The 20,277-nt window shown below is 33.1% G+C and overlaps 2 protein-coding genes across 6 annotated transcripts in view; both read right to left on the bottom strand.

The window, feature by feature from the left end:
- Positions 1-20,277, bottom strand: part of LOC126683128 (lysine-specific demethylase JMJ26-like) — a 75,849-nt gene that overhangs the window by 26,146 nt on the left and 29,426 nt on the right. The window lies entirely within an intron of this gene.
- Positions 2,761-13,226, bottom strand: LOC130015479 (lysine-specific demethylase JMJ25-like). 2 transcript variants are annotated; one of them, XM_056105730.1, is made up of 15 exons: positions 11,860-13,222; positions 11,673-11,788; positions 11,323-11,419; positions 11,068-11,212; positions 10,664-10,727; positions 9,843-10,557; positions 8,371-8,700; positions 6,417-6,699; positions 6,090-6,328; positions 5,142-5,214; positions 4,965-5,050; positions 4,399-4,518; positions 4,002-4,063; positions 3,562-3,668; positions 2,761-3,129 (listed from the first exon to the last, which is right to left on the bottom strand). In XM_056105730.1, exons 1-14 carry the CDS (start codon positions 12,169-12,171, stop codon positions 3,602-3,604), a joined length of 2,709 nt encoding a protein of 902 aa, XP_055961705.1. In that variant the 5' UTR covers positions 12,172-13,222; the 3' UTR covers positions 2,761-3,129; positions 3,562-3,601. The 2 variants fall into 2 exon arrangements, with proteins under 2 accessions (XP_055961705.1, XP_055961706.1); XM_056105731.1 differs by lacking the exons at positions 2,761-3,129; positions 3,562-3,668; positions 4,002-4,063; positions 4,399-4,518 and having other exon boundaries at positions 5,001-5,075; positions 11,860-13,226.

The following is a 20,277-nucleotide window of genomic DNA, read 5'->3' as shown; positions in this document are numbered from 1 at the left end:
TTCTTTGGAGTTGGCCACTTTGCGACAACCTCTATCTTTTGCGGATCAGTTGCTACTCCCGAGTTACTAATGATATGGCCCAAGTACTCCACAGAAGTCATGCCAAACGAGCATTTGCTTTTCTTAGCAAACAGTTGGTGCGCCTCCAGTTTATTAAAAACTTCTCTCAAATGAACCAAATGGTCTGACATACTGCTGCTATAAATCAATATATCATCAAAAAATACTAACACAAATTTCCTTAAGAAGGGCCTAAATACATCGTTCATCAAGCTCTGGAAAGTTGAGGGAGCATTCGTTAACCCAAAGGGCATGACTGTGAACTCATAGTGTCCATCATGGGATCTAAAGGCTGTTTTGTATCTATCATCATCTACCATTCTGATTTGGTAATATCCCGATCTAAGATCAATCTTGGAGAATGTTTTAGCACCATGAAGTTCCTCAAGCAACTCTTCTATTACAGGAATAGGAAATCTATCCTTAACAGTTTGTTTATTCAATTCCCTATAATCAATACACATTCTCCATGTATTATCCTTCTTCTTCACTAGTACTATTGGGGAAGAAAAAGGGCTCACACTAGGTTGGATTATTCCTTTTTGCAACAACTCTTGAATCATAGTCTCAATAACTGTTTTTTGTATAGGTGAGTGTTTATAGGGTCTGATATTAACTGGTTTAAAACCTTCCACTAGAGGGATTCTATGGTCTCAAGAGATTCCTCAAACAAACAATTATACTCATCAAGTAGATTAATAATATCGCTAGTGGCAGTACTGTTACCTCTGTTAGTGGTAGTGGACTCTCTGATCTGAACAGCATATGCCAATAATGAAGGTTGCTGCAACAATTTTGACATAGTATTTTCTGGTATTAACTTCATGGTAGTTGAATTTTCGCCCATCAATTTGTACCTCTCCCCATCAACTGCAAATGCCATACTCAGCTGTTTGAAGTTCCAAGTAATATCGCCCAACGTAGCTAGCCACTGTATTCCCAAGACCATCTCACAACCAACCAAGTTCATGACATAGAAATCTGCCGCAAATTTCTGACCCTGCATTTCCCAATTAAATTGTTTGCAAATGTGATTGCATTTGATCCGTTGACCATTGGCAATAGTAATGTTTACCGCTGGAATTTGATGCAACGTACACCCCAATCCTTTGGCAATGGCACTATCCAAGAAGTTATTGGTACTTCCTGAATCAACTAGCAAATGCAACAGCTTCTTCTTATGCTTCCCTACCAATTTCATGGTCTGGTAATTTTTTTCCGTAAGCCCAGACAGAGCATGTATTGAGATAGTTGGTGTTTCCTCTTCCACATTCCCTTCGTTATTCCAAGAAAATTCCTCCTCGTCCCCTTCCTCAACATTCTCAGGGCAGTCTTGCACTATCACCATGTGCAGTTGCTTCTTCTTGCAACGATGACCAGGCACAAATTTTTCGTCACACCAAAAACAAAGGTTCTTAGCCCTTTTGTCATTCATTTCCTCGTCAGATAGTCTCCTGGTTCTAGGAGAGTTAAAACGGTTCTGGTTTGGGTTTAGTGTAGTGTTGGCTTTGAGGTTGTTATTATGAAATGCTGGTTTTTGAGTTGGAGTAGGTAATAAGGGTGGTTTATGGCTGATAGATGAGGAAAATGAAAGTTGAGAAGAAGTATGTGATCTGTTGATGTAGTTTTTCTGAGTTTTTGTAGCTGTGAGGTAAGAATCTTGCAATCTCGCTAGGGCATATGCTTGCTGCAAGGTTTTTGGGCCTAACATTCTCAACGGAATCCGTATCTCGTCCTTGAGTCCACTCAAAAAACAACTGAGAGCGTATTCTTCAGTCAAGGTGACCTTGTGTGATAGAACATCAAACTCCTCCATGTATACTAGGAGAGTATCTGTTTGTGTCAAACTCTTAAGATCTTCCATGGGATCTTCGTAAACCTGGTCTCCAAATCTCACCCTCAACGCATAAATGTACTCCTCCCATGGTGGTTCTTCTCCCCTATTTCTGTTCTTCACAAAAGATTGGTGCCATTGTAGTGCTCTACCTTCCATATGAATAGCAGCTAGCTTGACCTTAGCATTAACAGGAGTGAAGTCAATCTGAAAAAACCTTTCACATTTGAACACCCATCCCTCCAAATCATCACCATCAAATCTTGGAAACTCTATCTTCGTGAATCGGGTAGCCATTTGGTAAGTATTTGTACTGTTGTATTGTTGGGTTTGTGTTTGTTGGGTATTGGGGTTGTATTGCTGGTATTGGGGTTGTATTGCTGGGTATGGGTTTGTTGGGTGTTGTTGAGTATGTCGACATAAGAAGGTATATACCCAGGCTGGGTTTGAGTATTGATTGGGTTTGGTGGTGGATTGATAGTAGGTGAGACAGAAGCAGAGCTTCGTTGAGATGGGGGTAGAAGAGAAGATAGCATAGTTTTCAGCTCCTGAAGTTCATTACTTACTCCAGCGTAGTGTTGCTCAAGCTTTCTATTGATTTCATCTTGTTTTTTATTGGTTTCCTCCTGCTTTTTGTTGTTTTCTTGAACCAGTCCTCTGGCAAAAATTTTCATGGATTCCTCCATTTTCTTCTGCTCTTGATTTCTGGTGTTGTCAGCTACTGACATGTTATACTATTTGGATTTTGCGGGAGACGATGTGTACTAAAAGGTACGGATCAAATTGCTCTGATACCAAATGAAGCAACTAAACGTTTAATCTCAGAAATTAGAAGAAAGAAAGAGGAAGATGATGACTAAGAGAGAGAAGAGAGAAAGAGAATTTTCATTCATAAAAGCATAATCCCTTCTAACGGTTACATTCTCTCATATAGAGCCTTGGCTGTATATGCCAGCTCAGATAACAATTCACACAATAAAAGCAACAACAATCTAACGGCTAATAAAACAATTCAATAACAGAATGTGCCTCAGCTGCACCAATATAATTATGCACATATCATTGAACCGGAGAGATATACTTGAGTACAGATAATGACAGCATTTCGGCTGAATCAGATATTATACAGAACCCCTTCTCTTCAGAATGCACCTTAACCTCACTTGTTCCACCATACAATCTCACAGTAAGGTTGATGATATGCACAAGACAACTCCAAATTTAGCAAATCATTCCTGCCAAACGAAACAAAATAACAACTCGTTGTAGAGAGCAGTCGGTGGCATACGCAGGTCTTAAGATCTTGTAGGGTAAACATGAGGGTAATCAATCCCGACGGTTGTTTTTATTTTGGTTACTAAACTTTAATGTTTTTTATTTAGGTTTTGGCCAGCCAAAAATACTTAGGCGGCTGTCAGATTTTGCTAATTTTACCTTAAAAACTTATCATATAGTATATAATTTCATTTTGGAACATAGTTTTTAAGCGCATACGCAGCAAGTCTTTTGAAAAAAATAAATAAATTCAAACTGCCATTTAAGCATTTTTGGCCGGAGAAAACCAAAATGAAGAAAAGTTAAAGTTAGTAACTAAAATGAAAAAATTTAAATTTAATCACCAAAATGAAAAAAGTAACGATATTTTAAGTACTCTCAGAATCGATTACCCGTAGACATAATGACCAAATAAAGGCCAGCAAATTATCATCATCGCGATCGCTTTTTCCTCCCTCTCGTCTTTTTCTGAGTTGTTTCCACTGCACCTTCCTTGGGCCTGAAATCAAAAATTCACAACTCATTTCAACAAAATCAGATGGGAAGAGATCCCATCCTCTAGTTAGTAAAGATTCACTGAATCAGAAAGGAGCCGAAAACACGAGATAAAACATAAAAGAGGAAAGAAGAAAACAGATAAATACACTATGTGCAGCCTCATTTCTAGTTTGACAGTTATGCAACTTCAAAGACCAACAATTTGTACTCATAGACTTGAAGTTACCACATAGCCCCAGTTATAAAATTTTATCCATGAAGAAGAGTTACTGTCCATTATTATGAATCAAATTACCCTATCAACAAAGAAAAATAATGTATCATTGATACTCACTCTTCAATACCCTCCAAAACATCAACGGCCCATTTCAAAGCATGAAGACAAATTTTCTTAACCTGTTTCAAGAACCATAGAACAAGTTTAACACATGCTCAAAACAAGCAACATTTTGATGAGTATGATGCAAAATTGAAAGATACAAAATTTAAAAGATACCAGCTAGTTAATGGCAGTAAAAGCACATTTCTAATTTGAAGCTAGATAAAGAAACAATCGAATTGCATTTTGAAAGAACACAAAAGATAAGGATATACAGCCAAAAAAATTATTCATTAACATTAAAGCAACTTACCCCGCTTGCAACATTATAAAACTTCAAGTTGAAACTATGTAATAAGACATAAATAAATGTGAAACAGAAAAGTACTATAGTTTGTAAGAAAAGATATACCTCCAGCTTGTCCTCTTTCGCTGGGTGATTTTGGGGCAGTAAACGGAATTCCTCTGTCAAACGGATGCACTCACCAACATTTTCTGGTGAAACAAAGTCCATTGCTACCTTTATACACGACTACAAAATTATGACAATGCGACCATTAGTCATTGAAAAATGCATAGGGGTAAGTTCTGCTGGGGCAAGCCTATGGATTACAAAAATTAGTTTTTGTTGTTAATTAAACTGGTACATGAAATAGACACGCTTCACATGTTAATTTGAGAGCCTAATGAATACTTCACAAGTAGCAAACACTTCCAAACATTCACAAGAACCGTCAGCCTTTCTACATGTATAAAATGAATCAACGTATCATACTCATCAGACATTGAACTTTAAATCGCATAGTCTTGGGAAGAGACGTCTCTTTGATTCATAAACAATTAGCGCAACATGAGAACAAAAGTCTGCTTGAACTAAGAGTCATATCAATATCATAGCAAAATTTTAATATTTGATCTTTTTGCACTACCATCACGTTTTCTAAAGCTGTCAAAGTTGCCAAATCAAATACAACTTACCTTCAAGTTCCTCACTTGATGCGGACAGCCGGCAGGAATAAAGACTGCATCGCCAAGTTTTTGGATAAAAGTCCATGGTTCAATGCCTGCATAAATGTGTAAAAGTGCACACTAGAATCTCATTTAGAGATCAAGAAAAAGAAAAGAAATATTTCAATAAGAGATGACATAGATTACCATATTCCTCTTTCAGCTTCCTCTTATGCTCTCGAGTCAAATAAATGGTCTGATCATGAATAGGATGAACAATCTACATCACAAAAAAACGATTTTCAGACAAAATTAGGCAACAAAGCAATAGCTGATAGTCATCAATATAAACTCAATTGGCATTATCTATTGAAATTCAACAACTCTCAGGTTTAATGTCGGTATCAATTGTTAACCCATTGTTTTGTCATTAAAGTCATTACTTAGACTTGTCCTTATATTAAATGTACATGACTTAATTCATTATTTATCACATGTGCAAGACTCGGGCGAGTTTTAAAGACAGTTTATATACAAAATCGTCAAATATATTTATAAATATAACTCCCATGGCCAGGCCACAGCTCTTTTTAAGGGACGGACACAGAACCAGAATTTTAAAATAATGGAATCGATGATAGTGTTAGAGAGCTGGAGCAATCTGCTGATGCTACTGTGAAGTTTCATGGGGAAAAAAGTATAAATACTTAAAGCAACACTAAGCAAAGAAATCACCTGAATTTCATAAACATCCCTAGGAACTTTATAATAAATGGAATATTTCGAAGTCCTGGAATCTATTATACCGGTCATAATTGGATCATAACTAGGAATATAGGAGCTAAACAAAAGCTTATTACAAATGCATACTACTGAATTAACAGAATTTCATAACTGAATTTCATAATTGTCACTGTGAATATTAATGAGCTGTATCAACTGTTTCAGCAATTTTGAAAAATATTTTTGTGAGCCAGAAATCACAGTTACAAATTGGAGAGCCAAATGTCCCGTATATATCAGGCACTACGTAATCTAAAACTATGTATATATCAAAACTATGAAATGTTACTCAATAAGCATACAATGATCTACACACATAGTTCCAGTGAAAAAAATATGCATAGCCCGATTGTGCTTTCAGCTCATGCTTACCTTCTGCAACGGGCAGCAGTGAATGTGTCTAAACTCTTTGAAGTGCTTGTTAAGATATTCCTGCAACTTAGGAACATCTTCTCTCCGAAAGATATCCCAAATAGCACCTCCCTCATCTGGCCTCCCTAACTCATTTCCACAATTTTTTTTGATAATTTCATTTCCACAATTTAATTGGCCACCATTACTAGAGCATGAACCTTGAACATCAGCCACACTACTTTCCAGTTCTGATTTGTCTGAAAAGACATGGTTAATTAACAACACATCATCATTATACCATCAAATTAGACTATACAATCCTTGTTACTCTTTATGTACTCATACCTTGAAATGATTCGGCTTGCTTATACCTTTTCATCTCTGGTTTCATTCGAAAAGAACAATCATTGGACTGAGCATGCTCAATTTTTTCACCAACCTCAACCATATAGTTGTCAATTGAAGTGCCACTACAACCATTCTGCATTTTAGCTTCTTCCTGCTGAACCTGATTGTTACCATAAAGTTCTCTAAGGTCTTGCTCCCTGTGCTCTCTTTTAAGTGTTTCTATAATAGCAAGTTTCTCAGGCTCAAGGATCACTTCAGCCGTATGTGTTAACACATTTACCTGAAACAGCCAGTTTAAGCATAAATCTGGTTAATAACAAGAAAACCCAATGTGATTCTGACCAATTAAAAATTAAAGTACAAACAAGCCAGCTACAAGAAGCTCACTGTCAGACAAAAATGTGTTTGTTTACCGTCAAATTATCCTTAATAATGACAAGGGAAAATATTGAATAACAGATTCAAGTCTGATAGAGACTTTACCTCTTTCATGTTAATAAATAAATATGGAATAATGAAACAAAAAGAACCCCTCATAGTAGAATAAAAGTTTACAACTTCTTGATGTAATTTTAAAAATCACTAAAAAGTTACTTTGACAGAAATGTTTTGATGCAATCAACAATTATTTTCCTTAACTAGCTTTTCAATACCCCACGTCCAAAAGAAATTCAGGAAGTGAAACAAAATATTCGTTATTGAATTTCGAAATAGAAATAACTACTTGTTCCTACTACCAAAAATAATTTAAAGCAATCATATATAGTTTATCTTTTTGCAAGTTTCTATTATGTTCCTACTAACAAAAATCATTTATTCTTTACTGATAGAGACTTATACCCCAACAAACTTATAATTCGTCAATTTTTAAGCTCATTCTAATATGATGAAACTTTTTCAAGACAAAAACAATATAAAGGAAGTACAATACTAAATTGCAAGCACAAAACCAAGATATGCCATAATTTGAAGCCCAACTGAAACCGGTAAAGTTTGCAAGTCCTAGTTTGTGGAAATTTATTTCAGAAAGTCATTAACCATAAGAATAAGTCATGTCACAACATCTAAACACAACCCTAGATTGATCATAATCATGTCCTTCAAAATTATTTTCAATAAAGTGAAAGGCCTTATAGAGCCAACAAAGTTATTCAAAAATAATCATAATGCTTCTACCTAAACCTATGTCAGTTTCAATGGTCAATTAGTCATTTAGGACAACAAGTAAAACAAAAGGAATGCTTCCTGACATATACACAGCAAAAGAAATTAAAAGTAATCATACATGTCATAACCTGGAACTGCTAAATGCTAAAGATAGACATGATCACAGTAGCCAAGAACTTGCCATTGGTCCATTAGCAAAAATACATTGATACCAAATCAAGCATAAGAGATAGACATAGGGAAAACACAGATAGTATGTTCACAATCAAGAAGATCAAGTATCACCACGTGATGCGAGGAAATAGAGACCATAGAACTTACAAGCATATAAATTGACAATATGAAAATCTTAAACCTCAAGTGGCTAATTACAATGGTAGCAAAAAATAAAATTGCATTAACAAGTCAAGAATAGCATAAGATTGTTCTTATACCACAATCAATCATCAGAACATAACAAATCAGCAAACCAAAATTTTCTGCTTACCTTCACATATAGAAATTGTCAAAAACATAAATGGCTGTGCAATGATAGGTGTGCAGATGATTTAAATAAAGAAAATGCTGATCACAGACCATCTTTGACAAATGTTTGTGCTACATGTTTAAGAACTAGTCTGATCAAAATAGTTGCCTCTCCATCGAGCTCGGTTAATTTCATTTTTTGTCTTACAGTGGCAGAAATTAGCATGAGTGCAAAAGCAGGAATTTTTCAAACAGGTTATTCTTAATCCATCTTAATTTCTAAGAGAAAACTACAGAAGAGAAGGAAAATTAAACACACCGCATCCGACATGTCACAATGAAGCTTGGTAACAGAATCTCCACGCCCAAGTTCTTGAGTGCATCCATAAGCAATATATGTCTTTGGCCCCATATCTGGCTTCAAAGAGTCCTTAGGCAATCTGACAGCAAGATTCAAAGGTCCATTCTCAGGATGTGTATACTCTTTAAAGGGCAAACAAAGAGTAAATTCAGCACCATGTTGGGGCAGAAGTTCGTCAAACATAGTAGAAGAAGGCCAGTCTTTCAATTTCAATATCTGAGGCCAGTCCTTTTGGTCAAATCGGCCAGTCAAGTATCCATCAAAAAATCTGTGTACATTAATATCTACCTGCATGTTGCCAACAATTCGGAATCATCAAATAAATTGTACCCCAAATGACATTTCAATAGAAGTACATACGAGTTAATGTAGAGAAATAAGAGTACAAGTTTCTCTAAAAATAATTGTGTACAGAACCCTTTAAAGATGAGGGTGCAGGAGTAATATGGCAAATTAAAGCATCCAATTTTCTGATTTACATGAAAAAAATAACAAAATTCATTGTATAAGAAGGTATTAGGTCAACCTAATAAAGAACAATAATCACAAATCAAGCAACACGTGTTTGCTGAGACAACCAATTTTATTTTTCTCAATTCTGTCAGGCATCATTATTTCATACAGCGAACATGGTACAGTTGTATTAGTGCACTATAAACCACTCTCGGAGGCTATGGATTAGGACCGAACATGTGCATGATGATGTGATATAAATAGTTCTTTGTTATGATCAGACAGTTTGATGTTCAATAAAAAAGAGGCTAGACGCAGGCATCACCTGTTGAAACCAACATTTCATTAGGTCTTTGTGCATTAGAAATGTCTTTGTGCATTTCATGAGGCTACCAAAAGACTGCCACCATTTAATCAGCAATTGATAAAATTATTAACTACCAGCGTTGAATTTCTTTAATTGCATGCTTCAACCTATGAATACACTTCCAGCATTATGCATTCAAGAACTCCCAAAGAAAGAAGCCCTTAAACAAGCTATAGCAATCCACAACTAAAACTACCCAATAAAAAAACAGACAATGATAGATTGCCGTTATAATCCAATAATATTATAAAAAAGCAGACATTCATGGATAGCTGTTAAAATCCTATCTAAGCTAATTCCAGATAAGCTAGTTCCGTCTGCAATCCAATGCTGAAAACAAACAATAGAATAGAATACGTTGAGCTAGTTCCATGTTAAGCCCAATCGCCCATTATTGTAAAGATAAACCAACCATAATTATTACACATGCTGAAGCTTTGACATGCATATAACAGTTCCATATTAGCATAATAAACCACAAGAACATTTTAGTCTTAACCATACATCACTATACTTGGTGAACATGAAAAAATGAGAAAACAAATAAATACAAGCATTATGCCAAAAGATTAAACTTATCAAACTGTACCCAATATCAGGCAACACTAACCTCACACCAAGCCAAGCACTCAATAGCCTTCACATCCAAAAGTTTGTCATGTTTTCCACTACATTTCTGGCGGAAGGCACGCCACATAACCATTGGCTCCCAACTCAAGCCAGTCGAAGTTTCAAGAACATTACTAACAATCACAGGCTCAGCTCTCATCCAATGGTATTGGAAATGGTTCAAATCCTCCTCTGTTATACTTCTGGCCCTTGGATTGTACAGAAAATTGTCATCAGAATCATCTCGAGATGCTGCTTTTAACAATTGACTATTCTCTATGACAACATCTCCATGGGAATTAAAACACACACATCGCTTTGATGAAGTTTTAACCAGGTCAAGTTCATAAGAATGTCTAACATCTTCCATTCTTTTTAATAATTCCGAAACCCAATTTCCTGAGAACAGACATTTCAGTTCTAAATTTCCAATACCACAACGACAAGCAATGCTTCCATCTTCGTTTGCTTTCCATCCTGAATTTAACCCCTGGAACTCAGATCCATTTTCCAGTGGAAATCTATCTGTTTTTTTATATGTTCCCTCTTTACCATGTAAATATTCAAACCCCCTATCAATATACTCCGTAACAACCTGCTGGGCACTTCCCTGTAGGTGTCCATGACGGATCTCTCGGCAACAGACAAGGCAGATATCAGAAAAGCAGTTTGAACAGCTTCTGTGATAATCAAAGATAGATGTTCGGCAATTGTCACTGCAAAAAATAGGGTGGAAGATGGGTGTAGGAGGGGGAGACAGAATGTGAAACATGATTCAACTACATTCCTCACAAAAGTTACAGAAAAACAAGACGAAATTACCAGAAGATGCGCTCATTCTTAGGACAATCAGCATTGTGTATCTCTATATCTACAGGAGATAGACCTGCACAAACACGAATAAAGCCTTTTAACAACTATAAAAAACAACATTGCAGACACATGCAAAATCTTCAAGTAAGGCAAGCACAGAAAAACCTCAAATGAATAGGCATCGACCTGCTTATCCAAAAAAGCTCCAAATGAAAACATAATTCTAGTTGCATACAATTTTTTTTTTCTATAAAGATAAATGCTTTTGGAAGGAAAAGGGTGGATAAAGCTTTTACATCCAAAAAGATATATAAGTAAATAAATAAAAAGGTATACCAGTAATTGCACACATTTTGGAATCCAAACTAAGCTGGAACTGCTAAGTTAAAAATGAGTGATGCAAGCCAAATTACCTTTTCCCCTAGCCTCAATATCTTTCTCCATCAATTGTTCTTCATCTAACTGCCTCAGGAAGGGAAGAAGAGTTTGGACTATATACTTACAGTGCAGCAGTTGCTTATTATTATCAACGTTCAGCTCTCGTGGACGTTTCAGACGCTGCAGACAGCAACCAGGGGGAAACAACAAATCACATGCTAAATTCAAGATTAACTAGCACATATATTATAAACATCCATGAACACTCATTGCATAATGGAGGCACTAACATTTTTCGAATCATCACGCAGGCAAGCTTTACAATTGCAATTCCGAAGACAAAATGGACAAGCTTCGGCAACATCTTCCTCTGACATCATAGGATACCTATTGGCGAAGTAAAGTTAGAGTTAACCAACTATTGACCAAAGAATGTTACAAAAACTATGTAAAAGTAAGCTTTAAACCCAAACTCCAGAAAATCCATAATAAGTTAAAATCGGCATGTGATGGTAAAAATGACAAACCAGAGGCACCTCAGACGAGTTGGGGGTATGTGCTAAGCAATAATTTGGATGGAAAGCATGAATTGCAATTTATTTATAGAGCATCATTAAAAAGGAACTATAAATAATAATACCATTTAGTCAAACACAGAATGCAGTATCGCTTGTTTTGGCAGCGTTGGCAACGAACAACCCTGCCCTTATCATTTCGCTTGCATTGATGGCACGTTACGCGAACATCTTCTGTGATCTGCAAGCTCAAAAGGTTACAAAGCAGGCAACAATATGAAAACAATGTACAGCAATAAACAAACAAATCACCTCATGAGTGCTCTCAGGTTGAACTTCACTTGGTTTGCCATGATTGTTTTGGTGCTGTAGAGTCTGTTTTGGTTTGGGTTTTGGGCCACGCTTCCTGGAGACTGAACCCTCTTCATCATACCCAATTACATCAGCATACGCCTTTCTTTCTTTATTTCTTAGTTTGTTCTTGTAAGAAGTTCCACTCTCAAAACCTTTGTTTTTCTCAGAATCAGCTGCAACAGAACCACAGATTTGCATGGCATCATTCCCTTCAATTTCATTTTCAATATCTTGATTCTCCTCCTTCACTTCGACGTCGCTATTCTCCATAGTTTGCAGAGAAAAAAACTGGGTTCTTTTTTAATTACGATTATCTTGGTAAACCAAAACCAGTGGGCGGGTTTAATGGATTTTATTGATTCCCGCGTCGCCCATTTTTAAAACAGGTCTAGGCATTTTGAAAAGTAATAAAGCAGGAGACGACATTAACTTGTCTCATTGAATGGCTAACCACATTAGTTAGTCTTCATCTTTACAATTAAATGAAGTGCATAAAATATTATGATTATACAAACAAAAAGCTTCTTAAAAGAACATGCAATCCAAAACAGTGTGCTCAAATCTCAGCCAATTTCACATAATACCTGAAAATAATCACCCATCTTTCCTGATTTTTGGGTGTGTGATCACCGAATTTATATTTAAAAACGATAACTAAACCTTCTGATTTTTATGTCGGCACTCACTAAACTCCTGAGACCAAAAATAGCGGGTATTTCTTAAAATCGTTGAAGTGGCAGCGATTTCCCTACTCTCATCTCAAACATGTGTAAGACATGTCAGCTGACACCCACCAAAACCCCAAATTACTCAAGATATCTTTAAATGCAATTTAAAAAATTAAAAATTAAAAAAACTTAACTTAATCAAATACAACCCAATTAAATCCAATCAAATCACTTGCCCCCTAGCCGTCACCCGCCATTGCCACCGTTTTCTGGCCACCGCCGCACGACTGAATTTTTTTCGGTCGTCTTCTTCGATCTGTTCTTGGTGAAGAACATATCCCAAGTCTGTTCTTTTAAGAACGTACTTGGTCTATTCTTCCTTTAAAAAACATATCAAAGAAGACGATCGGAAAAAAATTCCGACCGTTGAGGCGTTGGTGGGCATGTGGTGGTGGACGGAGAACGGTGGGGCGGTGAGTGGCTATTAGAGGTGGAGTTGTTTGGTTCGCCATAAAAGGGATGAATGAGAATGAGAATGATTCTCATTATTTGTGTTTGTTTTGTCAAATTGTATTAGTGAATGGGAATGTGATTACCCCTTCAATGCGAATCCAAATGAACTTTTGGAATGGTAATCAAAATTTAACAAAATATTTTAATAATAAATAATAAATATTTAATTATTAAAGAAAACTATTTTTAAATATTTATTTTAAAAAACATACTTAAAATAATAAAAAAAACTTTTTTTAGCATTTTTTATTTTTTTTAAATATTTTTTTAATTTTTCTAAAATATTTGTTTTATTTTTCTAAAAATAATTTTTTAAATTTTTTCCAAAATAATTTTTTTAATTTTTTTAAAAATAGTTTTTTTAATTTTTTTAATTTTTTTTTAAATTCTTAAAAAAGTTTTATTTTTTTATTTAAAAAAATAAAAAAAGTATTTTTAATAAATAATAAATAATTGTTTTATTTAACTTTACCCATTTTCATTCCTACACTAATTTTGAACCAAACAAAAAATGAAAACAATCATTCTCGTTCCCATTCCTTCTCATTCCGATTCTCAACTTTGAACCAAACGACCCCTTAGATTATTTTGGGGTTTTGGTGAGCTGTAAACTGACATTTGACATAGGAGCATTTTTTTGCTAGTCTCCGACATCAGAAAATTGTTCCTACGTCACAAATTTATAAAAAGTCGGCAATTTTTGGTCTCGGTGGGTTTCGTGAACGCCGCCATAAAGATCTAAGGATTTAGTGATTGTTTTTAAACATCAAAAGATATGGTGACCACAGACCCAAAAGTCAAGAGTCATGGATGATTATAAGCCTTGATAACAGGACTTAAGCCAATTTCACCTGTATAACTATGTGATCAATCCAAGTGTCGTGTCGGTGAGACGTATCTCCAAACTGATCCCCGGCGGTCACTCAAACCACAATGCATGAGTCCTGGGAGACGAATATACCACTGACGTCCTCACTATCGGTGACACGTATCTCTAACCATAAAACCATATCCACTTACCAATGATCATGCCAGTGCACAAGTAGTCCTAATAATGCCCGTTGGGTATCACGTTCCAACCAAATCCATAACGATGTAAAAAACAGTTATAAAACAATTGTATAGTACATATATATAGCATATATATAAGTTTCTTATTAAAATCATATATTAACATAAACTCACGATTTGCAATTCCCCAAAATACTCCAGAATGTTCCACTATCCTTTGTCTGACTCCGATACACGAGTAGACGACGGGTCTAGGAACAAAATATAAAACAATAATAATAGAGTAACTTTCCTAACTCTAGAGAATTATGAACTCAACTCAATCACCAATTAAACCTACGATGATACGATACATATACTCAAGCAAGCAATCCATCAACACATAATCAATCAATAGCTTTCGAGTTATGGTTGAGCTCCATGGTTAAAAGCCATGTTTTGGAAAATATTTTTTATAAATCAATGGTTATAAAATTTCAAAACATCTCAATTCTTAAAATCTTCAAGTTAGCTGAGTTATCACAACTACCAAACTCAACCTTAAATTAGGTAACTCAAGTCTAACCCGCAACAACCATTTATAAAATGTACCCGTGATACATTATAAATCCATAAAATACATAAATAAAACATAATCTCAATCTTTCCAAAATAAAGAAGTTAACATTTAACATCAATTTCTAACGTTCAAGTAAGAAAACCAATAATTCATGCCAAAATATTCAACACCACATTCAATCATGTGACATGGCAAATAACAATTCCATGTCAATTTGACACATACGAGCCATTTTCTATCGAACCATAACATGAAACCCAAATCAAAACCAACCATAGAAATACCCAAATCATAATCTATCATAAAGCAAGGAATTTCATGGAATTTTATATATGGAATCATGTATCAGGCATAAACAAAGAATCAATCTCAAATTCCATCTCACAACAATAAACCTAACCATAGTAATCAATTTAACCAATTGAAAATCAAAATCTTACCTCTTGCAGATCTAAGAGCTTTCAACAGGAACAAGAATGAAAATTAATGGGTTTCATTAACCAATGCTTGAATTGCTTCAAACACGGGAATAAGAGTGTTAGGGAAAAATATATCAAAGGTGTGAATAGATAAATTAGGGTTTTAGTGAGAGTGGTGAGGTGTGGCTCGACTTAGGTCTTCTCTATTTATAGACCTGCTGTAAAAAACAACATGGCTCGATCGAGATAGACTCGAGACCAGGCCAAAAAAATTCATGTCTCGATCGAGATAGGTGGGATACCAAAATCCCTGCCCAAAAACATGCTTGGTCTCGATCGAGACCAGGCCAAAAGCGGGTCTCAATATGCAAACGAGACACTGAAAGCCCCAAACGGCGATACCTAAACTAAAACACAAAACCACATGCCAACACACATATCCAAACATGACATACGAGTCAAACGACATGCGAACAGATCACGACAACGTCAGAAAGTTCATCGGAACCAACCAGAAAACTGTGGGGTATTAAATATGATTACGTGGAAAAAATCTGGGACGGATTCAAGTTCTGATCAAGGTCGAAAAGAAAATAACCATTTTCTATCTGATTAGCATTGACACCAATTTGGACTAGGAATTTGGAAGATTCGATAATTTTTTTCTCCAAGATAAATGTTTTATGTAAAAGGTTCTTGAAAATGTATATATTCAATAAATAGCATAAATAAACTGGTTTTAGGTTCAAAATACATCAAAAAGGTAAAGTTATGGATTTTTAGCTTAATAATGACAAAATGAAAAAACATTTTCAAAAAATAAGCAATTAAAAAGAGATTACAGCATGTAATATGATAAAAAAAAGACTTCTTGATTGTTAAAACTATTTCGTTTTTCATAAACACTGTTATGAATGTTTGGCTCATTTCATGTTATCTAGTTCCGATAAAAAATTTCAAACAGTCGTCGACTAATTGAATGAATTGATTGTTCTTTGATTCGAAAAAATTGAGTCTCAAACTCCTAAGGTTTTGAGATTAGCATATTTCTTAAACTTACATTGTCATTCCTTTGAATTTTTATGGGTTAGTCGCCACAATTACGATTCAATCCCTTAAAATGCCACTATGAGCCAATCTAGTCTTTTAAATTTCTTCAAATGGATCAATAGCTTGTCATTTGGACGTACATATGTGTGAGCATGTATCCTAGATATCTCCAAAAACAAACCAAAAATATCCACGACAAAAAAATATTCGTTGACCATTGACTTTCTCTGAACTGAACCGTACCGAAAATTTTATTGGTACGATTATGGATCTTAAGTTGATAACCATACCGAACCGTACCAAACCGAAAAACCAAATTTATAATTGAGAAACCAATGTTATATATATATATATATATATATATATTTATTTAATTTAATTTAATTATCATATTCATATTACATTCGAATTACTAAACAGTAAATTTTTTTTATAGTTTTATAACATTAAACATATATTCCAAAAATATTAATATATATTATTACTTTTCATAAGAATAAATTTATATAAATTTAAATTATATCAAATAAATATTATTTATTTCAATGAAAAATATAAATTTGTGTAAATTACTTATTATGAGCAGCAATTTAAATGAATCCCACGTTTTGGTCTCAAATTGTCATGTGACATGTAATTATTAATTATAAAAAATATTTAATTATTATGACAATAATTATTTATAAACACTTATTTTTAGATTTTATTTAATTATAAAAATTAATAATAAATTAAAAATTTATAGCAGTTTAGAACATTTTGACTGCAGCGAGAAAAAATTCTAAAAAATATAAAGTAATTATAATTTTATTAATCGATTGATGATCATAAACAATAATCTACAAAGAGAATTTCGCTCTACATGAAAATAAAAAATATAAAAACTCTTACTAATTTAATATTTATTATAAATAAAGTACAATTATAAAATTATAATAACTTTAATTAATATAACAATCTCTAATTATATTCTAAAAATTGTATATTAAACGAATTGATTTGTAATACTACTTAAACTAAATTATTTATAATAATTTAAATAAACTAATATTTTAATTAATTGTCTACTGAATACTTATAAGAAAACTATGTACAAAACCTGTTGCCTATTACAAAAGAGCTTTTTAGATAAATACTAAAAAAATATTAAATATTCTCAAGAATACTACCTCAATTTTATTTTTGAAAAATACAATCTGTATTTTTTTTTTGTAAAAATGACTTTTGTTATTCTCAAAAATATTTTTATAATCTCAAGAATACGATTTTGGTTATCCAACGGTATACTAACACTGTTAGTTAACCAACAAACAAAACTATTACAAATTCAAACCTCCATTTTTATTAAACTAGTTGAAAATTCTATTACAAATCCCTCCGCCTTCATCACCGCAAGAGCTAGCAATCGTCAAATAAAACCTAAATCCTCTTTTTAAAATCTAAAATTATTGATTAACCATTTGTCAACCAACAATGTACTAAAAACAAGGTCATTGGTGTACCATTAGTACACCATTGGTTAACTAGCAACAAACATAAAATTCAGCAACTGTTTACTAATGATTTTATTAATGATATATTCAAAATCAAAATCACAGGATACCTGTAATATCCCGTATTTTTAAATTATTTTTTTTTAAAATTAATTATAATTTTTGCATTCCGTCAAACTTTAGGTAATTTATTATTATTATATATTTTTATAAATTTTATTTTAGTCGTTCGTTGATTCGATTTGTATTATTAAATGTTAGTCTATGCTTATTAATTAAAAAAGAAAAAAAAATGAAAAGAAAAGAAAGAAAAGGAAGGCAAGTTTTTAAGCTCATGCATGCATTATCTTATTGGGCTTTTTACACAAACAACCTACTTTGCCAATTTCTTATCTTTTATACGGGTCCAAGTTTGCCTTTTCTAAACTAACATGTGCGGCCTATTTTATTACTTTTATACGGACTCTATATATTAAACCCTAACAGCATACAAATCATAATTTCATTTATTTTCTCTCTCCTCATCATTCAATTCTCTCTTCCTCTTTTTTTTACCGTTCGCCGTCTTCTGCTGAGCCGTCCTCTGTTCCTCCGCTCCTCCGTCATCGTTCTCTTCATCGCCTCCGTTGTCATCTTTGTTAACGCCATCATCTCCTCTGCTCATCGTCGTCATCTATTTGATTTCAGATCTATAATTTATTCATTGTTCTTCTTCTTCTTCTTTTTTATTTTCAGATCTACAATTTTTTACTGTTAATTCACCATTAAACATGTATAGAGATTATATTTTAAGAATATAATGCTAATTTCATGTTATGTAATATAAATTTATGGTTATATAGAATAAATTTTTGTTATTTTTGCATTTTTTGTGTTTGGTTGTATTTCTGTGTTTTTTTATTCTGCAGTTCGATTTATTGATGATGGTTGATTGCTGAAATATTATAATATTACAGTGTTGTTGATTTTATGTTGATTTTGTGTTGATAATCAGTTGGTATTTCCTTAATTTTAACATTGAAAAAAATTATTCTAAAAAAACATTAGCAAATTAGATAATTTTGTGCGTGAAATAAACTAAAAAACAAAATTTAAATGATATTAGATAAGGATATGTTAGCATTATCATGTTGACATGTTGTTGATTTCTTGTTAATATTTTATAGATTGTCACAATTTTTCAAAAAATTATGTTTTATTTTATTCCTTATGTTGATTCGTTGTTGATTTATTGTTGACATTATGTTGATATGTATTTCAACTTTTTTTTATTTTCAATTTTATGGTTACATGTTGTTGATATACTGTTGATAACATGTTGATTTTCAATCATTAAAAGAAAAATAAAGTTAGTCTTAAATTGATGTATTAATGAACTATTGATATGTTTTTGATAATATGTTGATTGTTTTTGACTTAAATCAATCAATGTTCTAATTTTACAAACATCTTGACTAAATTAGCATTAATTGTTGATTCGTTGTTGATTAATTGTTGACATTATGTTGATAAGTATTTCTACTTTTTTAGATTTTCAATTTTATGTTGACATGTTGTTGATATACTGTTGATAACATGTTGATTTTTCAATCATTAAAAGAAAAGTAAAGTTAGTCTTAAATTGCTGTATTGATGACCTGTTGACATATTTTTGATAATATGTTGATTGTTTTTTGCTTAAATCAATCGATGTTCTCATTTTACAAACATCTTGACTAAATTAGCATTAATTGTTGATATCATGTTGACATTATGTTGATATTTGTTAATATGATAGTAGTAATTCTACTAAAGAACAACAAAGGTACAAAATGTTTAAAATAAATGAATCAGATAAAGATATTAGCATAGTAAGTAATCAAAACAATATGAAAAAACAATAACAATAATTCAAATGAAAAAAAATCAAATTCTTCTTACATATAAAAATAAAAATATATTAAATATATTAAATATACACCAACACAACAGTTCACAAATTAAAGAAATCTATTTCAAAATATTCTTTTTCCTCAATTCTCTTTGCAGCTGCACAGTTTCTTCAAAATCACTTGTATAATTGTTTTGCGTTCCACCTCTCATACCTAACTAAATTTCGACAAAGACGGTTATGATACAGTTTCATTTCATCTAACGAAAGTTTATTTCACAGACAATATTATCTTATTTGTCAATGCTAAAAGAAAAAGAATCAGTAGATATCAACATAATATCAACATAAAGTCAACAATCAAAAACACTGTAACATTACAATAATTCAGCAATCAATCATCATCAACAAATCATTCTGCAGAATAAAAAAAACGCAGAAATACAACAAAACACAATAAAAATGCAGAAATAACAGAATTTTATTATATAAAATCACAAAATTATTCTATATAACATGAAATAAGTATTAGATTCTTTAAAGATACTCTTTATACATGTTTAATGGTGAATCAACAGTAAAAGATAAACAAATACAGATCTGAAAATAAAAAAAAGAACAAAAAATTTCAGATCTAAAATTAAAAAGATAAAAGAAAGATGACGCGGCGAGACAAAGGCGGAACGATGGAGGCGAAACGGCGGAGGCGGAACGGCGAAGGCAGAACGACGGAACGGAGGAGGCGGAACGGCGGAAGCGAAGGAGCAGAAATCGTGAAAATTTTCTTTCACAG

The sequence above is a fragment of the Mercurialis annua genome, linkage group LG5, assembly GCF_937616625.2.
Source record: "Mercurialis annua linkage group LG5, ddMerAnnu1.2, whole genome shotgun sequence".
NCBI lineage: Eukaryota > Viridiplantae > Streptophyta > Magnoliopsida > Malpighiales > Euphorbiaceae > Mercurialis > Mercurialis annua.
This window is presented reverse-complemented; position numbering and strand designations above follow the sequence as displayed.